At 51.8% G+C, this 21,257-nt stretch overlaps 1 protein-coding gene across 1 annotated transcript; it reads left to right on the top strand.

Moving 5' to 3' along the window:
* SSC4D (scavenger receptor cysteine rich family member with 4 domains) lies at nucleotides 1-14,013 on the top strand. Its single transcript, XM_040261471.1, has 11 exons — nucleotides 1-347; nucleotides 2,376-2,573; nucleotides 4,179-4,214; nucleotides 4,467-4,772; nucleotides 5,699-5,776; nucleotides 6,636-6,950; nucleotides 10,263-10,340; nucleotides 10,909-10,980; nucleotides 11,096-11,407; nucleotides 12,301-12,369; nucleotides 12,999-14,013. The coding sequence occupies exons 2-11, from the start codon at nucleotides 2,408-2,410 to the stop codon at nucleotides 13,313-13,315; spliced, it is 1,749 nt and encodes a 582-aa protein (XP_040117405.1). The 5' UTR covers nucleotides 1-347; nucleotides 2,376-2,407; the 3' UTR covers nucleotides 13,316-14,013.
* The last annotated feature ends 7,244 nt before the right edge of the window (nucleotides 14,014-21,257 follow it).

Below are 21,257 nucleotides of genomic sequence, written 5' to 3'. Positions count from 1 at the left end.
CCTGCCCTGAGAGTCCACGTCTGCCCCCCTCCACCCCAGAGCTCCTCCTCCGCCCGGTCCCCCTTCTGGGGGCTGCTCCAGACCCTGCAGGCCACCTCCGCTCTCTCTTTGCCTCCCTCTGCCCCCAAGGTCGAGTGGGGTCAGGCTGGGGCCACCAGCCAGCTCCATGGACGGGGGACTTCGCCTCTGCTCACCTCCCAGCTTTGGAAAGAAAAGAAGAAAGGTCTGTGTTGCTTTGCATCTGGGAGATCCTTCCCCGTCCTAAACTTCTGGAGGCAGGAAAAAGGGACTTGACCTCGGATTGACTATAAAAGAAGGAACAGAGAGCGCCTAGAACCTTCCCACAGGTATGAATTTCTTCACTTTTGCTGGCACGTGTGAGTATGAGTGTGTGTAACAGGTTTTCCATTGGTCAGAGATGAAGTTGTCTGTAATGATCTCCCAGGCCCTTTCTGATCGCTTTGGTGCTGTGATTCTGCAGCCCTAACTTTCATTCAGTTGTTCAACGTTTCCTTAGTACCCATCCTATGCCAGGTGCTGCCACTAGATAAGCCCTGATCCCTGCCCTCAACAGTCCCCAGTCTGGATGGGGAAACAGTAATTGTAATAACAGCGACCACACTTACAGCGGGTCAGGCACTGGGCTAAGCTTTGTATCAACTTTAGCTCATGTATCCTAGCAAAAACTGGAAGAGGTTAAGTGTATTTCTAGCCCCATTTTACAGGTGAGAACAGTGAGGCTCAGTGAGATGAGGTCACACAGCTGGTAGATTGTGGAACCAATGCTTGGAACCACTGTGGATGCGGCCTGCCTGCACCGTAAAGAGACAATTCAGGCAACAGGAGCACCACTACAGCGTAGGGAGGGAGCCATGATCTGGGGGGCTGGCAATGGTGAAGCCTCATTTGACCAAGGTCTCCAGAGGGTAAGGCAGGACCAAGCTCAGAGCTGGAGATGAGGCAGCCTCCATGAGGCCCACTGAGAGCTCTTGGGTCATCTGGGACTTGAGGTCAGTGATGGTCCAGATCAGGGGTCCCCCTCTCTCATGCCGGGGGCTGGGGTGACGGGGGGTAGAGCAGGAGGACTTCAGGATTCCCCGCCAGCTTCCCTGAGAGCTGTCTGTCCCCATACTTACAGAGCGGGGGCTTCCTTGACCTGGGGGCTAGTGTCTCAGCAGCCTGAGAGGCGGGTGGCCCCCAGGCCTGGGAGGCAGGAGCAGGCCCAGGTCACTGTGGATTCCCCTCAGCAAAGCCTGGACCACAGTTTTCCCCTCCTCACAGTTCTCGACTCCCATCTCCCATCTGTCCCCAGAAGGACAAAAGCTGATTATTCCACTGGGGGCTGTACTGGGCCCCATGAATGGAGTATTGAAAACCCTGTGTCCACATCCAGATAGATTTTCATCCTCTTCCCAACTAGCCTGTTTGTCCGCCAGGATGGAGGCAGAGCCAAGGAAAGATGGGGCGGGGGGCAGTGTTCCTGCTGAGAGGGGCATCCACGTCCCTGGACACCGCAGTCTCAGTATATCCCAAACAGAATCATCTTCTCTTAAAAAAAAAAAAAATTTATTTGCACTGGGTCTTAGTTGCAGCATGTGGGATCTAACTAGTTCCTTGACCAGGGATCGAACTCAGGCCCCCAGCATCAGGAGAATGGAGTCTTAGCCACCACCAGGAAAGTCCCTCAAACAGAACCATCTTCTAAACCAGCCACTCCTCACCGCCCCCGCCACAACCATCCAATCATTATCCACACACTGGGATGCTGGTGACATGGTGTGAATGTTCACTGAGCTCTACACTTAGGATTTATGCTCTTCTTGGCTTGTAAACTTCAATCCAAAATTAAACAAAATAATCTCCCAGGGCTTCCTACCTCGAAAGGGCAGAGCATCCCAAATGGCATTTAAACTTCCAGTCCTACGCCATTTTTGCATATTTGTGACTCATGGGAACCATGTCTCCTTGATGTTTTTTTCTTTACATTGACTCTTTTTTTTTTTTTTTTTTTCTGATTTAAATTAACTGTAGGGAATTCCCTGGCAGTCCAGCAGTTAGGACTTGGTGCTTTCACTGCTGGGACCCAGGTTCAATCCCTGGTTGGAGAACTAAGATCTCAAAAGCCACGATGCAGCAAAAAATAAATAAATAATTATTTTAAAGTTTAATGAACTTTCAAGGGAAACCTGATATTGTTCCAGATCAATGGAAAGCCAGGATCCTTTGTCATAAACAGAATGCACTGCAAAAGGAAAAAATTAACGCAACAGTAAATGTCCATCTATCTCCCCCCAAACTCCCCCACCACACACACACAAAGCTCTCTCCCTGAGCCCTTCCAGCTGGAAGAAGAGACCTGGAACCTTTAATTCCAGATGTTCCAGCTGTGACTTCTCACCGCATCTTGATGGGACCATTGGAAGGACCACCCATTGGCTGGACACACAAGGAAGCAGAGATGGCCACTGGTCCCCAGCCTGATGAGAGGAGCAGGGGATGGGGTTCAGGAGACAGGAGCGCTGCCCCTTCCCCTCTCCCCCCAGCCCTGTCCTTCCTCCTCCTATTGCCACTGGGTGAGTGCCCCCCAACTCCCCTGACCCTTCCCCTTCCCTTTTCTGACTCTCAGCTTTCCCAGTTGTAAAATTATGGTGGGACATGGCCTGTAAACGAGGTGTTTTCCAACATTCTTTCCAGCTCTGACATTTGCCCCAGGTTGATGAAAGCTAAAGTCTGAGTTTGGAGAGTGGAAGGCTCAGTGTTAAAGGCGAGAGCTCGATGCACAGAGTCTAGGCAGTGAGGATACTAGAAATAGGGAAGGAGGGGAAGGGCATAATAGGCTCACCAACGGCTGTTGGAAAACCAGATGATAGAACAGATGGAATCAAACAACCTCGGGACTAACCTAACTTAAAGAAGAAAAAGAAAACTGACTTAAAGAAGAAAAAAAGAAACTCAGTTTCTTCATCTGTAAAATGGGTACACTAGTATATGCCTCAGAGGTTGTAAGGTAAGGTATGTGGCTGTGTCTGACAAGCCTGTGCACAAATGAAGGGCTACTATGGGGTATTAACTTCTCATGCCAGGCTAGTTTCCTTCTTAGGCCATGTGCTCAGAATTGTTTGGTGAAGAGGAATGTGGCTATCTGGGTTAGAATCCCTGCTCCACACTTTATTTTGCTATTGGCCTTAAGCAAGTGGCCTGACCTCACTAAACCTGAAGTCTTCCCTTCTGCAAAATCTAAGCTGCCTCATAAGTTGTCCTAATGATTAAGTGAGCCAGGCCACATAAAGCAATGAGCACAGTGCTGACGTATACATATGTGAGAGCTGAAGCAGGACTGATAGGGACTTCCCCGGTGGTTAAGACTCTGTGCCTCCAATGCAGGTGGTGTGGGTTCTATCCCTGGTCAAGGAAATAAGACCCCACATGCCACAAAGCATGACCAAAAAACCAGAACCAAAAAAAAAAAAGAAACCCAAAGGAAACCAAAAGACTTACATAGGTACACTCTTTAGTGGGAAATCAGAATGAAACCCAAAGTTAATTTACACCCTTAAGGCAAAGCTACTAAACATCTGGGGAGTAACAGATTCTGGGCAGGGAGCTCTGGGGAAAACCAAGATGACATAGACCTGGCCACATCACTGGGCAGAAGGCCTGGAAAGGGGTATGTATATGACACCCAGAGATTCAGTGGAAAAAGAAAGCCCTTTTAGCTGAGAGCTCCAGGAAGGCTTCCCGTAGGAGGGGGCTCCATCTGCAGGGCTGTAATGAGCAGGGTGAGCAGAGGAGACGGCAAGATTACAGACCTGGGGACCAGACTGATGCAAGATTAAGAAGGACGGTGAGGCTGCTCAGAAGATTCTAGAAGTCTTTGCAGAGAAAGTTTAGAGTCCAGGACTTCTGCAGGAAAAGGGGAAGCTTTGAGGAATTCAGCAGTGGAATGGGATCAGCCTGTCTGGGTCTCAGGCAGATCTGTCTGGGGCAGCCCATGGACCAGTGGGCGAGAGATGAAGCTAGGAGGTCAACTGGGGCAGTCAGGGGCTTTGGCAAAGCAGGGGTAGTGACGAGGAAGGGGGTGATGGTGAGGACTGGAGGGGAGGATTGGAGGGGAGGCTGTGTTCCTGGGGCCAAGGGAGGGAGCTGAGGGGCCAATGCTCTTCCTCACTCTGTTCCAGCTGGTGCCCTACAGCCCACCTCACTGCCCTTTCCAGGTAGGTGCCCCTGCCTCTCCCCCCACCCTTCCCCCCAACTCTCACTCCCAAAGCACTCAGGTGCTCAGAAGACCTCTGTTACTCAAGATGCAAAGAGACAGCTCCAGTGTCCCCATTTTACAGAAAAGGCAAAATAAGACCCAGGAGGGACTGATCCCAAGGTCCCCACAGCTTCGTGGCAAGGTGGGCATCCTCTAGGTAGGGCCCAGTGACCCCCACCACCACCCCGTGCCAGATCAACTCTCTCCACAGAACTCAGGCTGGTGGGGGGCCCGAGCCGCTGCCGGGGCCGCCTGGAGGTCCTACACGGGGGCTCCTGGGGCAGCGTCTGCGACGATGACTGGGACGTGGTGGACGCCAATGTGGTGTGTCGTCAGCTAGGCTGCGGCCTGGCGCTGCCTGTGCCCCGGCCCCTCGCCTTCGGCCAGGGCAGAGGCCCCATCCTGCTGGACAACGTGGAGTGCCGTGGGCAGGAAGCCGCCCTGAGTGAGTGCGGCAGTCGAGGCTGGGGCGTGCACAACTGCTTCCACTATGAGGACGTGGCGGTCCTGTGTGACGGTGAGCAGGACAGCCTGTGACCCAGAAGGGCAGACAGACTGCCGGGCAGCAGGGCTGTGGGCTAGACACGTGAAGGGACTTCCCAGAGGTAAGAATGTTCCAGTGAAGACCAAGCCAGCAGCTGCAGTGTGTACATAGTCCTGGGGAAGACCCCCAGCCTAGCAGGCAGGAGCCTGGACCCTGCCATGCTCTGGCTTATGGTATGACCTCTGCTGAAAACCAGCAATACTGCTTCCACAGAGGGCTTCAATCGTCCCAGCAGAGAGCCCCCTTCCCAATTTTATATCCAGACAGTTGGAGTCTGGTGGTTTAAGGCCCACTTGCCATAGACCTGCCACAAATCTCTGGGAGGCTTTGACCTCGAAAGCAGTAGTTCTATTTTTTAAGAAAATCAGCTGGAAGGCTCATTATAAAACCCAGATGGTGGGACTTCCCTGGTGGTCCAATGGTTAAGACTCTGTGCTCCAATTGCAGGAGGCACAGGCTCAACCCCTGGTCAGGGAACTAAGATCCCTGCATGTCGCAGGACACAGGAAACACACACACACACACACACACACACACACACTGATGTTAGCCCCATCCCAGAATTTCTGATTCTGCAGATTTGGGATGGAGCCTGAGAATTTGCATGTTGCATTTCTAACAAATTCTCAGGTGATGTGATGCTGCTTTAAAAACTAAGGAAACCAAGAACTGAAAGAAATCCTCTAAAGTAAATTCTTCTAAAGCTACTGCTTTCAGGACTCAGGCGGCCCTTTCTCCTCTCTTACCCAGAGTCCCCAACTTTGACCCTTTGTGTGGTCAGAAGCCCAGAGATCAGGAAACTTAGGGGTCCATACACTGCCCCTCACATATCTGTGTGTGTGAGGATGGAGAACAGAAATATCCACATCTTCCTCTCTTCCACCCTGCTTCTTTTCCAGAATTCTTGCCCACGCAGACCCCAACAAGGAGAGTGTTAACCAGCAGGGCACCCCCTACAATGCCCCAGAATGGAAAAGGTAAGTAAAAGCAATGTGGAGGACCACCTGGGTCTTAGGAGAGGGATCCAGGAGGAATCTCCCATATTCTACCCTAGGCAGTGGGAAGAGAGGGATTACTGATGGGTGAGTTTGGTCACTCCTTCACCCCTGCTCTGCCCCCTGCACCTCCACCCCACAGGCTGCTCACTATCTGGATAGGGAAAGAGGATTCATTCTAGTGAGATGATAAAAATAGCACGAGGTTGGAGAAAATAAAAGAGGTGGGCTAGTGTTAGTCATTCAGTCGTGTCAAACTCTTTGTGGCCCCACGGACTGTAGCCTTCGAGCCTCCTCTGTTCATGGAATTCTCTAGGCAAGAATACTGGAGTGGATTATCATTTCCTTCTCCAAAAGAGGTGGGGGCTGAAGCCTAATCCAATGGGAGAGTCAGGTATACTATATATAGAAATGCTGATAATGATCTTAGAGCAAGAAAATGAAAAATGAAAAATTCTCTTAAAGGACAGATAAAAAGGCAAGGCAGTCCAGAGGAGGAAGAGGATCCCATTCATCAGAGATTAGGGAGGGCTTCCTGGAGGCAGAGTTGTTTGTGAAGTAAGGAATCAGCACATTCTATACGCTTTAGGAGAGCGTGGACAAGGGCAGGCAGAAAGTGACAGAGTCATAGGATTCTATCCTCAGATCCCCAAAGTGCCCCTAATCTAGAGGAGGCAGTGCTTTGGGGGTAAGTGGGTGAGCAGGTCTTCCTGGGTGTTAGGTCCTGGGACACCATGTATTGTGGGTATGCAGAGGGCCTGGGGCAATAGGAAGACCACTGGATTGGGATGGGCAGCAAAGCCCTGCGGGAGATGCTCCTGGTTCCCGCCCTAATTATCAGGTGAGGGCAGCGTGCGCCTGGTGGGAGGCGCAGGCCCGTGCCAGGGCCGAGTGGAGATCCTGCACGGTGGCCTGTGGGGCACCGTGTGTGACGACGACTGGGGGCTGCCAGACGCGGCCGTGGTTTGCCGCCAGCTGGGCTGCGGGGCGGCCCTGGCAGCCACTACCAACGCCTTCTTCGGCTACGGCACGGGGCACATCCTGCTGGACAACGTGCACTGTGAAGGCGGCGAGCCCCGTCTAGCAGCCTGCCTGAGTCTGGGCTGGGGCGTGCACAACTGCGGCCACCACGAGGACGCCGGCGCGCTCTGCGCAGGTGCGGGGTTGGGGGCGGGGCCGGTGGGGGGCGGGGCCGGTGGAGGGGCGGGGCGGGGCGGGGAACGGCGGGGAAGGGGCGGCGCGAGGCTGTATTCTGAAGCAGGAGAGCGGAAGAGGAGCCTTGGAGGGGAGCGGGATGTGGAGTGGCTTGATGTCTCCATGAGCTCTTCCAAAAAGGCCCTCAAATTAGTTTTTATTTCTCAGTACGGCTCTAGAAGTGCCTCATAAAATTCTAGTAGACTCCACGACTATGTAATACTGCAGTATTACCCCCACCAATTGAGATTCCCTGGTGGCTCAGACGGTAAAGCGTCTGCCCGCCATGCGGGAGACCCGGGCTCGATCCCCGGGTTGGGAAGATCCCCTGGGGAAGGAAATGGCAACCCACTCCAGTACTCTTGCCTAGAAAACTCCATGGATGGAGGAGCCTGGTGGGCTACAGTCCATGGGGTCGCAAAGAGTGGAACACAACTGAGTGACTTCACCCCACCAATGCTCCAGAGTTGTCTAACAGTACTCCAAATATGTCTCCAGAGTTTTATGGCACTCAGTTCAGTTCAGTCACTCAGTCGTGTCCGACTCTTTGCGACCCCATGGACTGCAGCACACCAGGCTTCCCTGTCCTTCACCAACTCCCAGAGTTTACTCAAACTCATGTCCATCGAGTTGGTGATGCCATACAGCCATCTCATCCTGTCATCCCCTTCTCCCGCCTTCAAGTTTTCCCAGGAGCAGGGCCTTTTCAAACGAGTCGGCTCTTTGCATCAGGTGGCCAAAGTATTAGAGCTTCAGCATCAGTCCTTCCAATCAATATTCTGAGTTGATTTCCTTTAGGATTGATTAGTTTGATCTCCTTGCTGTCCAAGGGACTCTCAAGTCGTCTCCAATACCACAGTTCATAAGCATCAATTCTTCAACACTCAGCTTTCTTTACAGTCCAACTCTCACATCCATACATGACTACTGGAAAAACCATAGCTTTGACTAGATGGACCTTTGTTGGCAAAGTAATGTCTCCGCTTTTTAATATGCTGTCTGCTGCTGCCGCTACTTAAGTCGCTTCAGTAGTGTCCGACTCTGTGCGGCCCCACAGACGGCAGCCCACCAGGCTCCCCTGTCCCTAGGATTTTCCATGCACAAACACTGGAGTGGGTTGCCATTTCCTTCTCCAATGCATGAAAGTGAAAAGGGAAAGTGAAGTCGCTCAGTCGTGTCTGACTCTTAGCGACCTCATGCACTGCAGCCTATCAGGCTCCTCCGTCCATGAGATTTTCCAGGCAAGAGTACTAGAGTGGGGTGCCATTACCTTCTCCAATATGCTGTCTAGGTTGGTCATAACTTTTCTTCCAAGGAGCAAGCGTCTTTTAATTTCATGGCTGCAGTCACCATCTGCAGTGATTTGGGAGCCCAAGAAAATAAAGTCACTCACTGTTTCCACTGTTTCCCCATCTATTTGCCATGAAGTGATGGGACCAGATGCCATGATCTTAGTTTTCTGAATGTTGAATTTTAAGCCAACTTTTTCACTCTCCTCTTTCACTTTCATCAAGAGGGTCTTTAGTTCTCTTTCACTTTCTGCCATAAGTGTGGTGTCATCTGCATATCTGAAGTTATTGATATTTCTCCTGGCAATCTTGATTCCAGATTGTACTTCATCCAGCCCAGTGTTTCTCATGATGTACTCTGCATATAAGTTAAATAAGCACAGTGACAATATACAGCCTTGACGTCCTCCTTTTTCTATTTGGAACCAGTCTGTTGTTCCACGTCCATTTCTAACTGTTGCTTCCTGACATGCATACAGATTTCTCAAGAGGCAGGTCAGGTGGTCTGGTATTCCCATCTCTTTCAGAATTTTCCAGTTTATTGTGATCCACACAGTCAAAGGCTTTGGCATAGTCAGTAAAGCAGAAATAGATGTTTTTATAGGACTCTCTTGCTTTTTCAATAATCCAATGGATGCTGGCAATTTGATCTCTGGTTCCTCTGCCTTTTCTAAAACTACCTTGAACATCTGGAAGTTCACGATTCACGTACTGTTAAAGCCTGACTTGGAGAATTTTGAGCAATACTTTACTAGCATGTGAGATGAGGGCAATTGTGCGGTAGTTTGAGCATTCTTTGGCATTGCCTTTCTTTGGGATTGGAATGAAAACTGACCTTTTCCAGTCCTGTGGCCACTGCTGAGTTTCTGGCTCTAAGTACTCTTTTTTTTTTAATTGTTGGTATTTTCTTTTTAAGTTTAATTTTTATTTTATATTGGAATATAGTCTATCCACAATGTTGTAATTCTTTTCAGTGTAGAGCACGCTGATTTAGTTATACATGTGTGTGCGTGCTCAGTCATGTCTGACTCTTTGAACCCTTAGACTATACTTATACGTATATGCATGTATATACATGGATTTTCTTGATTCTTTCCCCATATATGTTATTATTACAGTATGTTGAGTGCTATACAGTAGGTTCTTGTTGATTACACTTGTTGATTACTAATCACTCTTTGTGAAATACTTCAGAGTAAAGTAATAGTACTTTAAGATAGCTCTAGAGATACTCTAGAATTCTTTCACTGAAACTCAGGTTCAGTTCAGTTCAGTTCAGTCGCTCAGTCGTGTCCAACTCTTTGCGACCCCAATGTCCCCAGAATTCCCTATCTCTTCAATCCTGATTCTCTTATGATAGTATTTCCCCTCATCTGGTCTTTCTTCCGCAGTGAAAGGTTTTCTGAACAAATAGAAATAATAGGGCTGTTAATGGCACTTTACAGATGGACTCCACTCTGCCAGATATAAAGTGCTTGCCCATGCCTCACGGCAAACCAGGAGCCATCAATCCCGATTTACAGATGGGAAAGCTGAGGCCCAATGAGGCAGAGTGAGCCCTGGCAAAGCCTCAGCTAACCTTGCTGCCTAATCTTGAGCATGCCCTTGCCCCTTCTAATCTTATTTATCTGTAAGATGGGGATAGTGAGTTTTGTTCTGCAAGCCCCTTAGGACTGTACATGGCCCTCCCTGGTGGGCAAGGCCTTCTTTATCTCCCCAACTTGGACACACACTGGGCTTCTGAGAACCCTGGAAAGAAATGAAAACATGCCTGTGAATGTGTTGTATAAACTGTAGAGTGTACACCTAGGTAGCACAAATAAATGACCAGAATTGGCAAAGCGGGGCAGACTTCCTTGGACCCCAGCTGAGGCTGAGCCTCCAGCTTTGGAAGTAAAATCTGTTTTTCTCCAGGGAAACCCTCTCATCCTCTCCAGGAACCAGAACCTTGGCCTCTGACCCCACTCCCTTCTCTCCTACTCTAGTCCTGGGCCACCCGACTCTCACAGCACTGCCACCGTCGGCCACAAGAGTGGACTGGGCCTGGCACACAGAGCCAGAGGGTAAGGAGCCCTGCCCTCCAGGCCGGAATGATAGGGGTGAGGTGGGTAGGACTGGGAATTGGAAAGACTGTCTGGATCCATGGGGAGGGGGCCAGGGCTAGGAGGCCAGGGTTTTTGACCAGATGGTAAAGAGGTGGGTGAGAGAACAGATGAGCAGATGGAGCAAGGATGAAATCCAGAGCTCTGAAAAGTTCAGCAGGGTGGGAGGAGGCACTTCTTCGAAGCTCTGAAATAAAATTTGGCAGGGGCTGGGTGGAGTGGGGTGCTGAGGTTGGAAATCGAGACTTGTGAAAATTGAGATACAAGTTGAATGAAGGATAGAAGTACTTTTGGAATGAGGGCTGGAACTATCGTTGGCACTGAAATCTGGAAGTAGGATTTGATTCATTCGCTTCAAGCTTCCTGAGGACCCCACCACAGCAGACAACATGGTAACTCTAGAATTGAGGCTGAGTAGGGTGAAGGCGTGGTAGAGGTCGTACATCTCCGTAGGCGCGCCCTGTGCCCTGCTGGAGGCCAGAAGTCCCCTTCGTCCCATTCAAACGCTCTAGATGCCTTGTTTCTGCAGCTACAGGAGTCGGTGCCCTACCTTCCAGGGAGCCCGCACGGCTCACCACTGCCGCCTGGGCGGCAGGGAAAAGTAAGTGGCAGGGCAAGGGTTCCATCGCGGGTGGGAGAGGGTGGGGCCGGGGCTCTGCCAGGGAGCCGGTGGCCCCAGCCCAGCCCCTCTGGCCGCGGGCCTGTGCGCCCTGCAGGCGGGCGGCTGCGGCTGGTGGGTGGCCCAGGCCCGTGCCGCGGTCGCGTGGAGGTGCTGTACGCCGGGGGCTGGGGGACCGTGTGCGACGATGACTGGGACTTCGCGGACGCGCGCGTGGCCTGCCGCGAGGCGGGCTGCGGGCCGGCGCTGGGCGCCACGGGCCTCGGCCACTTCGGCTACGGCCGCGGCCCCGTGCTGCTGGACAACGTGGGTTGCGCCGGCACGGAGGCCCGCCTCAGCGACTGCTTCCACCTGGGCTGGGGCCAGCACAACTGCGGCCACCATGAGGATGCGGGCGCGCTCTGCTCAGGTGAGACCACAGCAGGACCACACGCGCACTGCGGCACAGGCAAGGCGGAGCGCCGAGAAGTAGGCGGGGCCGCGCGCAGGCGCTTACTTAGGCATGGGCGGTGCCTGCTGTGAAGTAGGCGGGGCCGCGCGCTGGCGCGTACCGCGGTGCCGGCGGGACGAACAGGCTCTGAGGAATAGGCGGGGCCTCAAGGAGGCACGCTCTGCGGCGAAGGCAGGGCGGGGTTCGTTGGGAAATGGGCGGGGCCGCGCGTGAGCGCTCACCGCGGCACTGCAGCGTGAGCGCGGCGGGAGAGTGCTCACGCTCCGCAGTAAGAGGTGGAGCCCACCATCGGGTGGAGCCCACCATCGGGTGGAGCCCAGTCGCTCTGCGGCTGCGCGGCATGGGCGGGGCCGGGAAGGGAGCGCCCTCTGCGGCAGTGCGGGGCGGGGCCCGAGCTGAGTCCAAAGTCCCGGAGCACAGTGTGGGAGAGTCAGTCCAGGGCGTGGTCGGGGAGCTTTTGCTGTGCTGCGTCAAGGATCCGAAAGGCTCTAGTTACCAATGAGAGTTGATCAGCTTTCGGGGCGCATACGTTTGTCCCTTGGGAAGTCACTGGAAAAGGGATAGTTGCAGAGTCCGACACATTTAAAAATGCGTCTCTTTACTGACGGATGTGGGAATTGATATTTTCGCCCTTGTTTGGTGCCCTGGTGGTAGGTAGCTTTGGCCACAGAGGGCTCTGCTTTGGGCCCAGTGAGAAACACAACCCCCGTTTCTGTTCCAAGGAGTGGGGGCCTATGAAGCCTTTTCTGATCCTAGATCAGGCTTCCCTTGGAGGGCAAGAGGTGACCTGGTCTCAAGGGACTGGTTCTCTAGTATCACAGCCACCTCTTTCTCTGTCCTTGCTGAGCCAGGTCCAGAGGAGCTAGTCCAGCAGGAGAGTGCTGAGACCAGCCGGGTGCCCACTCCTCGGCCCAGGGACGGTAAGTGTTCACAGTCCCTAAGAGTGAGGTGGAGACATCAGAGTAGGAGGGACCAGATCTGGAGGGAAGTCACAGCCCCAGGTTACACAGCAGATTTGCACCAGGTCCTAGAACTCTTGTCCTTTACTATTAGTCTCAGGCCTCATCAATAGAGATACGATGTCTGGAAAGAGAGGGGGGTTTTAAGCTAGAGCAATTGAGAGATTTCTAGAGTTGAGACCATAAAGGCACAGGGTTCCTGTCCTGAGGAGATCAGTGAAAGAATTCAGGCTTTAATTTGAGGAGTCCAGAGGGGAGGGGAAATGGTGATGACCTTCGGGGACACAGTCTCACTTGACAACAGCCGTAGGGCTGAGGTATTGGGATTGTAAACAGACAACTAAGGAGAGAGCAGACATGGAGCTCACAGCATGCACAGAGCGCCCCACAAGGGCTTGTACACACTCTCCTGATGCCCGTCTTATTTTATCTCATTTGTCTGCCCTCATCCAGTGGCTCCCAGGGCAGTGAGGTGTCCCAAACCACCACCCCTTGTCTCCCCTTAACTACCCCTCCCCTGGCGTAGCTTGGGAGTGGTGTGGTCTGGCCTGGGCCGGCCCCTTCCAGCCCCAGGCCTTGTCCCCTCACAGGACACCTACGTCTGGCCAACGGAGCCCACCAATGTGAGGGGCGTGTGGAGCTCTTCCTAGGGCAGCAGTGGGGCACTGTCTGTGATGATGCTTGGGACCTGCGGGCAGCTGGCGTCTTGTGTCGCCAGCTGGGCTGTGGCCAGGCCCTGGCAGCCCCTGGTGAGGCCCACTTTGGCCCAGGCCGAGGCCCTATTCTCCTGGACAATGTCAAGTGCCGTGGGGACGAGAGTGCCCTGCTGCTGTGCTCGCACATCCGCTGGGATGCCCACAACTGTGACCACAGCGAGGATGCCAGTGTCCTGTGCCAGCCGGCGTGACCCAGCTTGCTCTGCAGACCACCTCTTCTGGGAGCCTACTGCGGCCTGCCCCTCTTCCTCCAGAAAGTCCTCCTCCTGTGACAGCAGCAGTTCACTCTGCCCTGCCCTCCCCTTGCCTGAGAGAGAGCCTGCCCAAATGGTGTGGTCCTGCCTAGGGGAGCATAGCCATCAACTTAGCATGTGACCTCACTGTCATCACCTATGGTGGGCCCAGTTCAATGAAAGCTCCCACTGTCTGCTCAGCTCAAACAGAAAGTGGTGGGAGGTGAATAACTCCTAACTGTCCTCTTTGGCAGGGGTCCCATTATGGGAACCCTGACCCAGCCTTCGGGGTCTGTGCTCCAGAAGGTTCAGCTGTAAATGGGGTATATTCCTTCCCTCTCGCCTCTACTCATCTTGGAATCCTCAAGAAGAGGGAAGGCAGGAGAGGCCTACAGTTCTGACCTTAGACTGCCAAGGGCTGCAGAAGAACTGGGGTCGTTGCCCTGGCCTGCTAAAGAGGGCCAGATGGTGCTTGGCTGGACAAGGGGACTGGAAGGGGCCAAAGCAGTGACAGTGGCCCCTCCCTGCAGCTGGAACCAGCAACTGATTTCTGCTGCCCCCATGACACAGCCTCCATTTTGCAGATGCAAAGAACCCTGGGGGCCTGTAGCCACCCGTTCATAGGTGCCAAGTCAATAAAGCATTGTTTCCCCGCCCCTCGTCTTTTAACCAAGGTCAATGTTGGGGCGTAAGTGCACTGTTTGTAGCAGCAGGAAAGACTCTGGTTAGGACTCTGGAGGAAACCTGATGGGGGATGGAGGGCGGGTCAAGAGCATCATCAGAGAGCTTTCCGCAGGGCCATCGCATCCTGGAGACGCTGACTCACAGTGTCAGGCCGCCAGGAAGGCCCCTAGAAGGTCCCCTGGGCCATCCTCACTTTTACGTTCCCAGAAATCTGGGTCCTCGACGGGGTCTATTCAAGGTCACGAAACACGGCGGTCACGGCAGTGGAGTGACTAAAAGAGAAAAAAATTGACGGGAGGCAGAAAGAATGATGGGGAAAAGGCCACAGCACTGGGGCTTCCCCAAGGGCTGCTCTTGGGGTACCTCACCTGGAGCCCCAGGGCCACAGAGAAGTGGGGGATCCTGCCAGAGCCTCTCTCAGCCCCAGGGTGCATGACTTGCTAATAGCAACTGTCTGACCAAAAAAACCCCACCTTCCACATTAGCCTGCAGGCTCTATATGAGTGTTCTCTCATTGCTGTAACAAATTATCACAAATTTAGTAACTTTAAACAACATAAATTTATCATCTTACAGTTCCTGAGGTCACGAGTCGGAAATGGGTTTCCCTGGTCTAAATTCAAGAGTGTTGGCAGGGCGATATTCTTTCTAGAAGATCCAGAGAATCCATTTCCTCACCTTTAGCAGCTTTTAGAGGCTGCCTGTATCCCATGCCTGCTCAAGACCTCCTTCCGGTCAGCAATTGCATCACTCCGACACCAGCTTCCATCATCTCATCTCTTTTTCTGACTCTCCCACCTCTCTCTTCCATCCTTAAAGGTCTTTTATGATTATATCAGGCCCACCTGGATAATCCAAGATAATCTCCCCATCTCAAGGTCCTTAATTTAACCACATCTACACAATCTTTTTAACCATGTAAAGTCACATTTTCACCAGCTCCAGGGATTAGGACATGGACATCTTTGGGGGGAAGGCATTATTCTGCTTCCCACAGGCTCCAAACCCAAGTCCTGGCTGCCAGCCAAAGAGCAAGGCAGACACTTAAGCTCCAAACTCCATCAGCTCTTGGCAGTATTGGTTTTGTCTCCATTTGTCAGGGAGCGCCCTGCAACCCACTGTGTCATTGGAGGGATGAGGGCTGGAGGAGGGAAAGGAATGACAATGCTGAAGAATTCAGAAAGAATTCCAGGCTTCTGGTTCCGGATGGTGGAGTAGAAGGACACGTGCTCATCTCCTGGGAGAGCACCAAAGAACGGAGGGAGTCAGGCAGAGAAACAGGGATGATGTAGCCACCCAGAGCCTCAGACCTGACTCTAGCACGCTATCATTTTGCACAGCCCATGGTTATTACCTCTCCAGGTACATCACTGACTCGATAAGACATGAGTTTGAGCAAGCTCCGGGAGTTGGCGTGTTGCAGTCCATGGGGTCGCAAAGAGTCGGATACGACTGAGCAACTGAACTGACTGACTGACTGACTAGGGTACACCCACATTCACTGTCTTGAGGTGTATCACAGCTTCCCACCCCTGGACACCCCTTCCCCATCTAACAAAGTGCTTTCATCGGTGTTCAACTCAAGGGAAGTATTAGCATCCCTTTTTACAGACAGGGAAAACTGAGTCTCAAAGACAGGAAATGATTTATCCAGGTTTGCAGAGTAGATGTAGGACTGGAAGTTAAGATTCTTTTTTGTCTTGGCTGCACCACATGGCATGCAGGATCTTAATTCCCTGACCAGGGATCGAACCCGTGCCCCCTGCAATGGGAGCATGGAGTCTTAGCTCTGGACCTCCAGGGAAGGCCATTTGCTCAAATCCTTAGTTCAGTCTACAAAGTCTCCTGCACAGACTGGCCCTGCTTGTGTTTTTGACATCATCCATCACCACTTGGTGCCAGGATCTCGCCAGGCTGAACTACTTTCAGTTCCTCTAATGTCTGGGCTTTCTTCCCACCGGGCCTCTGCACATGCTGTTCTCTCTGCCTGGAATACACGTCACCCTCTCCCCTCCTTCCCCCTTTGTCAACTCTTATTTAGCCTCATGGCTCAGCTTTCCTTTTCTCCAGAAGGCCTTCATGGGTACCCCCCACCGCTGCATCCAGTCAGGACTAGGAGCCCCCATCTCACCGTGTACTTGCCCAGGGACAGTACCAACCCCCGCATCTCAGCAGACTGCTCTGACTTGGCTGTGTCCTCCTGGGGCTGGGGCTGTTGTGTTCAACTTTGTGTGCAAGACCTCATACACGGCAGGTGCTCGAATAATAGTTTGCCAGTGAACAGAGGACCTAAGCAAATATTTCTGGAGCACCCATGTGCTAGTCTGTGCACTGGGCTGGACTCTGGGGCTGCAGAGCCCCAGAAAGATCTAGACCCGTTTCTGTTTGCAGGGCCCAGAGGTTACCGTCAAGGCAAGTCCTGTGATAAGGCACTGAACAAATTAAGAGCAAAGAGATTTGGAGCAGTGATTCGTGCTAGGAAGAACATGAAGCAGGGTGTTATAGGAGGGAATGGATGGTGAGGGAAAGCCTCTGAGGAGGTGAGACTTAAGCTGGGCCTGGGTGGGAACCAGCCATGAGCCTTTTGTTGACCATGAAAAGGTTTAGGGTAGACCATTCCAGGTCCTTCACTAGGGATTTAGCCTGGCCTGCAGAAGGACCAGCAAGAAGGGCATTGTGACTGGAGCAAAGTGCCAAGAGACAAGTCAGGAAAGCTGGTAAGGGTCAGACCACTCAAGGCTTTCTGGGCCACAGGAAGGAGTTTTATTCTAAGGGTAATGAGCCTCTTGGCCATCTCCTGCTTCTTTCAACTTCCTGACTGCACCTTGCCTCTTAAGATTAATTAAAAGGGCCCATTAAAATAGGATACCAAGGATCCCTACCGAAAATCTCAGGAATTCTTATGGAGGTTCGTGAAGTGAGTGAAAGTCGCTCAGTTGTGTCCAACTTTTTGCGACCCCATGGGACTACAGAGCCCATGGAATTCTCCAGGCCAGAATACTGGAGTGGGTAGCCTTTCCCTTTTCCAGCGGATCTTCGCAATCCGGGGATTGAACCCAAGTCTTCCGCACTGCAGGCAGAGTCTTTCACCAGCTGAGCCCCAAGGGAAGCCCAAGAATGCTGGAGTGGGTAGCCTATTCCTTCTCCAGCAGATTTCCCAACCCAGGAATTGAACCGGGGTCTCCTGCATTGCAGGCAGATTCTTTACCAAATGAGCTATGAGGGAAGCCCCTTATGGAGGTTAGGTCCTGCTAAGTCCTCCTGACTTTTACTGATTTCTGAATCTCCCACCTGCTTTTGGAGAAGGCACTGGTGACGCACTCCAGTACTCTTGCCTGGAAAATCCCATGGACGGAGGAGCCTGGTAGGCTGCAGTCCATGGGGTTGCTAAGAGTCGGACATGACTGAGCAACTTCACTTTCCCTTTTCCCTTTCATGCGTTGGAGAAGGAAATGGCAACCCACCCGAGTGTTCTTGCCTGGAGAATCCCAGGGACGGGGGAGCCTGGTAGGCTGCCGTCTACGAGGTCGCATAGTCGGACACGACTGAAGCAACTTAGCAGTAGCAGCAGCAGCATCTGCTTTTACCTCCTTTGTGACTCCCCTTTTACCTGTTCACTGACTAAGCCCTTCCTCAAAGTTCCCCCGATTCCAGGCTGCGAGTGGTGCACACCTAGCCACTGATTTGGAGCAAGCATTCAACAAGCAGCTGAGGGACTGCTCTGGTGGTCCAGTGCTTAAGACTCCACCTTCCCATGCAAGGGACTCGGATTTGATCCGTAGTTGGGAACTAAGATCCCACACACCTTGGGGGAACTAAGCGCTCATGCCCATGGGCTCTGGAACCCATGCAGTGCCACAACTCGAGAGAAGCCCGCGTACAGCAACGGAAGATCCCATGTGCCACAACTAAGACCTGACACAGCCATAAATAGATAAATAAATGTTAAAAAAATAAAGATCCAGCATGCCACAACAAAGATCGAAGATCCCTGTGTGCCGAAACTAAGACCCAGCACAGCCAAATAAATAAATATAAAGAACAACATTAAAGAACCAAACAACCGAAAATTTTAAATTAGATACCCTGTTTTGTTTTTTTTTAACTCATGTCCATTATTATTATTTTGGCCATGCCACAGAGCCTGTGGGATACAAATTCTCTAACCAGAGATGGAACCCAGGTTCCCTGCTGTGGAAGCTCAGAGTCCTAACCACTGGACCACCAAGAAGTCCCTATATATCCTATTTTTAAAGAGTCCTTTTGTACATGAACACACAGGGCCACCATCACCACCACTGCACACACAGGCACATTCCCACATCATTTTTATTTTGATTTTCTCTACTCTAGCCCTAACAGCCTACCCCTAATGAGACCCTCCCTGTCTCCTACCCCAACGTTTGCAAGCCCTCTGACTCCCACATTTTTGCCTTTTCTTAAACAACAGCATTACTGAGATATAATTCACATATCATAACATTCACCCTTTTAAAGTGTACAATTCAGTGGTCCGTTAGCTATTTGCAAGGTTGTGCAACCATCACCACTATCTAATTCCAGTACATTTCATCACCCCACCAAAAAAACCTCATACCCATTAGCAGTCACTTGCCATTTCCCCACCCCTGGGGCCTCTGGCAGCCGCTAATTCACTTTCTGTCCCGATGGCTTCTAGACATTTTGTAGACATACAATCAGGCAATATGGGAGACCCAGGTTTGATCCCTGGGTTGGGAAGATCCCTGCAGAAGGAAATGGCAACCCACTCCAGTATTCTTGCCTGGGAAATCCAATGGACAGAGGAGCCTGGTGGGCTACAATCCATAGGATTGCACAGTCAGACACGACTTAGCAACTAAACAATAGCAAAAATGATAAATCAATGTTTAACATTTTTAGGGATTACCAAATTGTTTTGCACGGTGGATGGGCCATTTTACATTCCCACGTGCACTGCACAGGGGTTCCAATTCTCCACATTTTTGTTAACTCTTGTTATCCCCATCCCCTTAAAAAAATTCTAGCCATCCTAATGACTGTGAAGTGTTATCTCCTGGTTTGTGTTTGTATTTCCCTAAAGACTAATTATGTCAAGTGTCTTTTGTTGTTGTTGTTCTTATTGACAATTTGTGTATCTTTGGAGAAATGTCTATCAAGTCCTTTGCCCATTTTTCGCTTGGGTTCTTGCCCACTTCTTAGGCAGAACTGTTTATTTTGTCTACTGCCTAGCCTCCAGGACTAGCTTTCCAAAACTGTCCCTTTTGTTTTGCTAATCAGAGCTGGTTCTCCTAATTTAATTCTGCAGCCACCTATGAAACTAAGTGGTTTCATATACATTGTATTCATTGTCTCATTTCACTGTCTCAACGTAAGAGACGGAAATAAAAATCTTTCTATGATTTTACACAGGAGGATTTAGGGACTGGCTAGGATCACACAGCTAGATAATTAAGAGAGTGAGATTCGCTCCCTGAACTGTCAAACTCCAGAAAAGCCCCATGCTTTTCCTTCTAACTAGTAGGACCGTGTCTCCTGACTTCTCCTGGACGTGTTTATCGCTACTGTACAAAAGGGAAACGCAGGGTCAGAGAAGGATCAGTTTTTCTGGGCACAAAGATCAGGGATCAGGTCTAGGGATTCTCACCTCTGCCCCCAAATCCTCCTCCCAGTCCCACACGCTCAGTGGCGTGGACCTGGAGGGGGTGACTTGGCTCGGCCCTTCCGGCCCAGTCGGGTCGCGCCTTCCTGCTGAGTCACGGCAGAGGGGCAGGGCGGGGTGGACGCCCCAAGAAGAGAGAGACTAGGAGCCGCCCTGCGTAAGACCCGAAGCCCCACCTCTGGCTCAGGGGTAGCCTCCTGATTGGAGAGCCATGGACTGACATAGCCAATCACAGCAAGCTGCGGTGTGCGAGTGGGGCGGAGCCAAAGGCAAAGGCACCACCTCGCCTCCTATCTGAGAATCTGCCCTTTCCAGGAGCGCCCCTGGGGGCTTTGGGGAGCGTGCTGGGCTCCGCTACTGGAGAGGCGGGTGTACCTGGTACTGGGGTGGAAGCCTGGTGCCACCTATGCGGGGTCAGGAAGAGCGCCCAAGAACCTGGGGTGAAGGCGAGTTTTTCTAGTCTGTGGGGCCATTCTCAGTTTACAAAGAGCATGTGACACTCCACCCGCCCCCAATCGGGCCAGGCTGGGATCTTTATTGTTGTTTTAGGGGAGGATTACCCTGCAGAGGACTATTAAAATTATAAGGCCAGTTTTGATGAAAACTGGCATTTGGAAGGGGCGGGCCCAGGTACTTGCAGACATGCGTACTAGGCTGAGCGCGTTTCACAACCAGCCGCTTAGGGGGACCCCGACAAAGGCCTGGGCGTGCAAGGTTGGCCCTGAGGGTCTTTGAGATGTAGACAAGGGGCAAGGAGGGTGGTCTCTGGATCTCAGCAGTTTTGTTCATCAAACTCATAGTCTAGGCTCTGTCTCTCCCTACTCCCACCCCGCCCCCTCCCCTGCACCGCTCTGCACCTCTCTGGCCTCTGCCGTTGGTCTTGGTCTTGGTCTGCTTAAGCTTATGTTACTCTCAAAGACTGCTAGCAGCCTTTCTTCCTCTCAGCCTCACTCAGCTACTCAGCAAATATTAATAGTTGAGCCCTTCCTTGTGTCAAACTGGAACAAACAGTGCCTCCAACCACGTCTCTGCTCCTGTAGAGTTTACAATCTAGGCAGGAGATAGATTGCATGAAATACTGGTGAGAGTTGGATGGGAGAAGAATAGAGTGCTAAGTCTGGGGCAGTTTTCAGGGCATTCTTGCCCGGAGAATTCCATGGACAGAGGAGCCTGGCGGGCTGTACTGTCCATGGGGTCACAAAGAGTCAGACATGACCGAGCAGTGTAACACTAAAACTAAATGAGTACTCCATGGAGACTTGAGAGCCCCTTGGACAGCCGGGAGATCAAACCAGTCAACCCTAAAGGAAATTGACCACGAATATCCATTGGAAGGACTGAAGTTGAAGCTCCAATACTTTGGCTACCAGATGCGAAGAGCTGACTCATTGGAAAAGACCCTGATGCTGGGAAAGATTGAAGGCAAAAGGAGAAGGGGGCTGCAGAGGATGAGATGGTTAGATAGCATTACTGACTCAATGGACATGAATTTGAGCAAACTCTGGGAGATTGTAGAGAACAGAGGATAGTGGCATGCTGCAGTCCATGGGGTCA

Source organism: Oryx dammah, unplaced genomic scaffold, assembly GCF_014754425.2.
Source record: "Oryx dammah isolate SB20612 unplaced genomic scaffold, SCBI_Odam_1.1 HiC_scaffold_2, whole genome shotgun sequence".
In the NCBI taxonomy this organism is placed as follows: domain Eukaryota; kingdom Metazoa; phylum Chordata; class Mammalia; order Artiodactyla; family Bovidae; genus Oryx; species Oryx dammah.
Note: the sequence above shows the minus strand (reverse complement) of the source record. Positions and strands in the feature narration are given on the sequence as shown.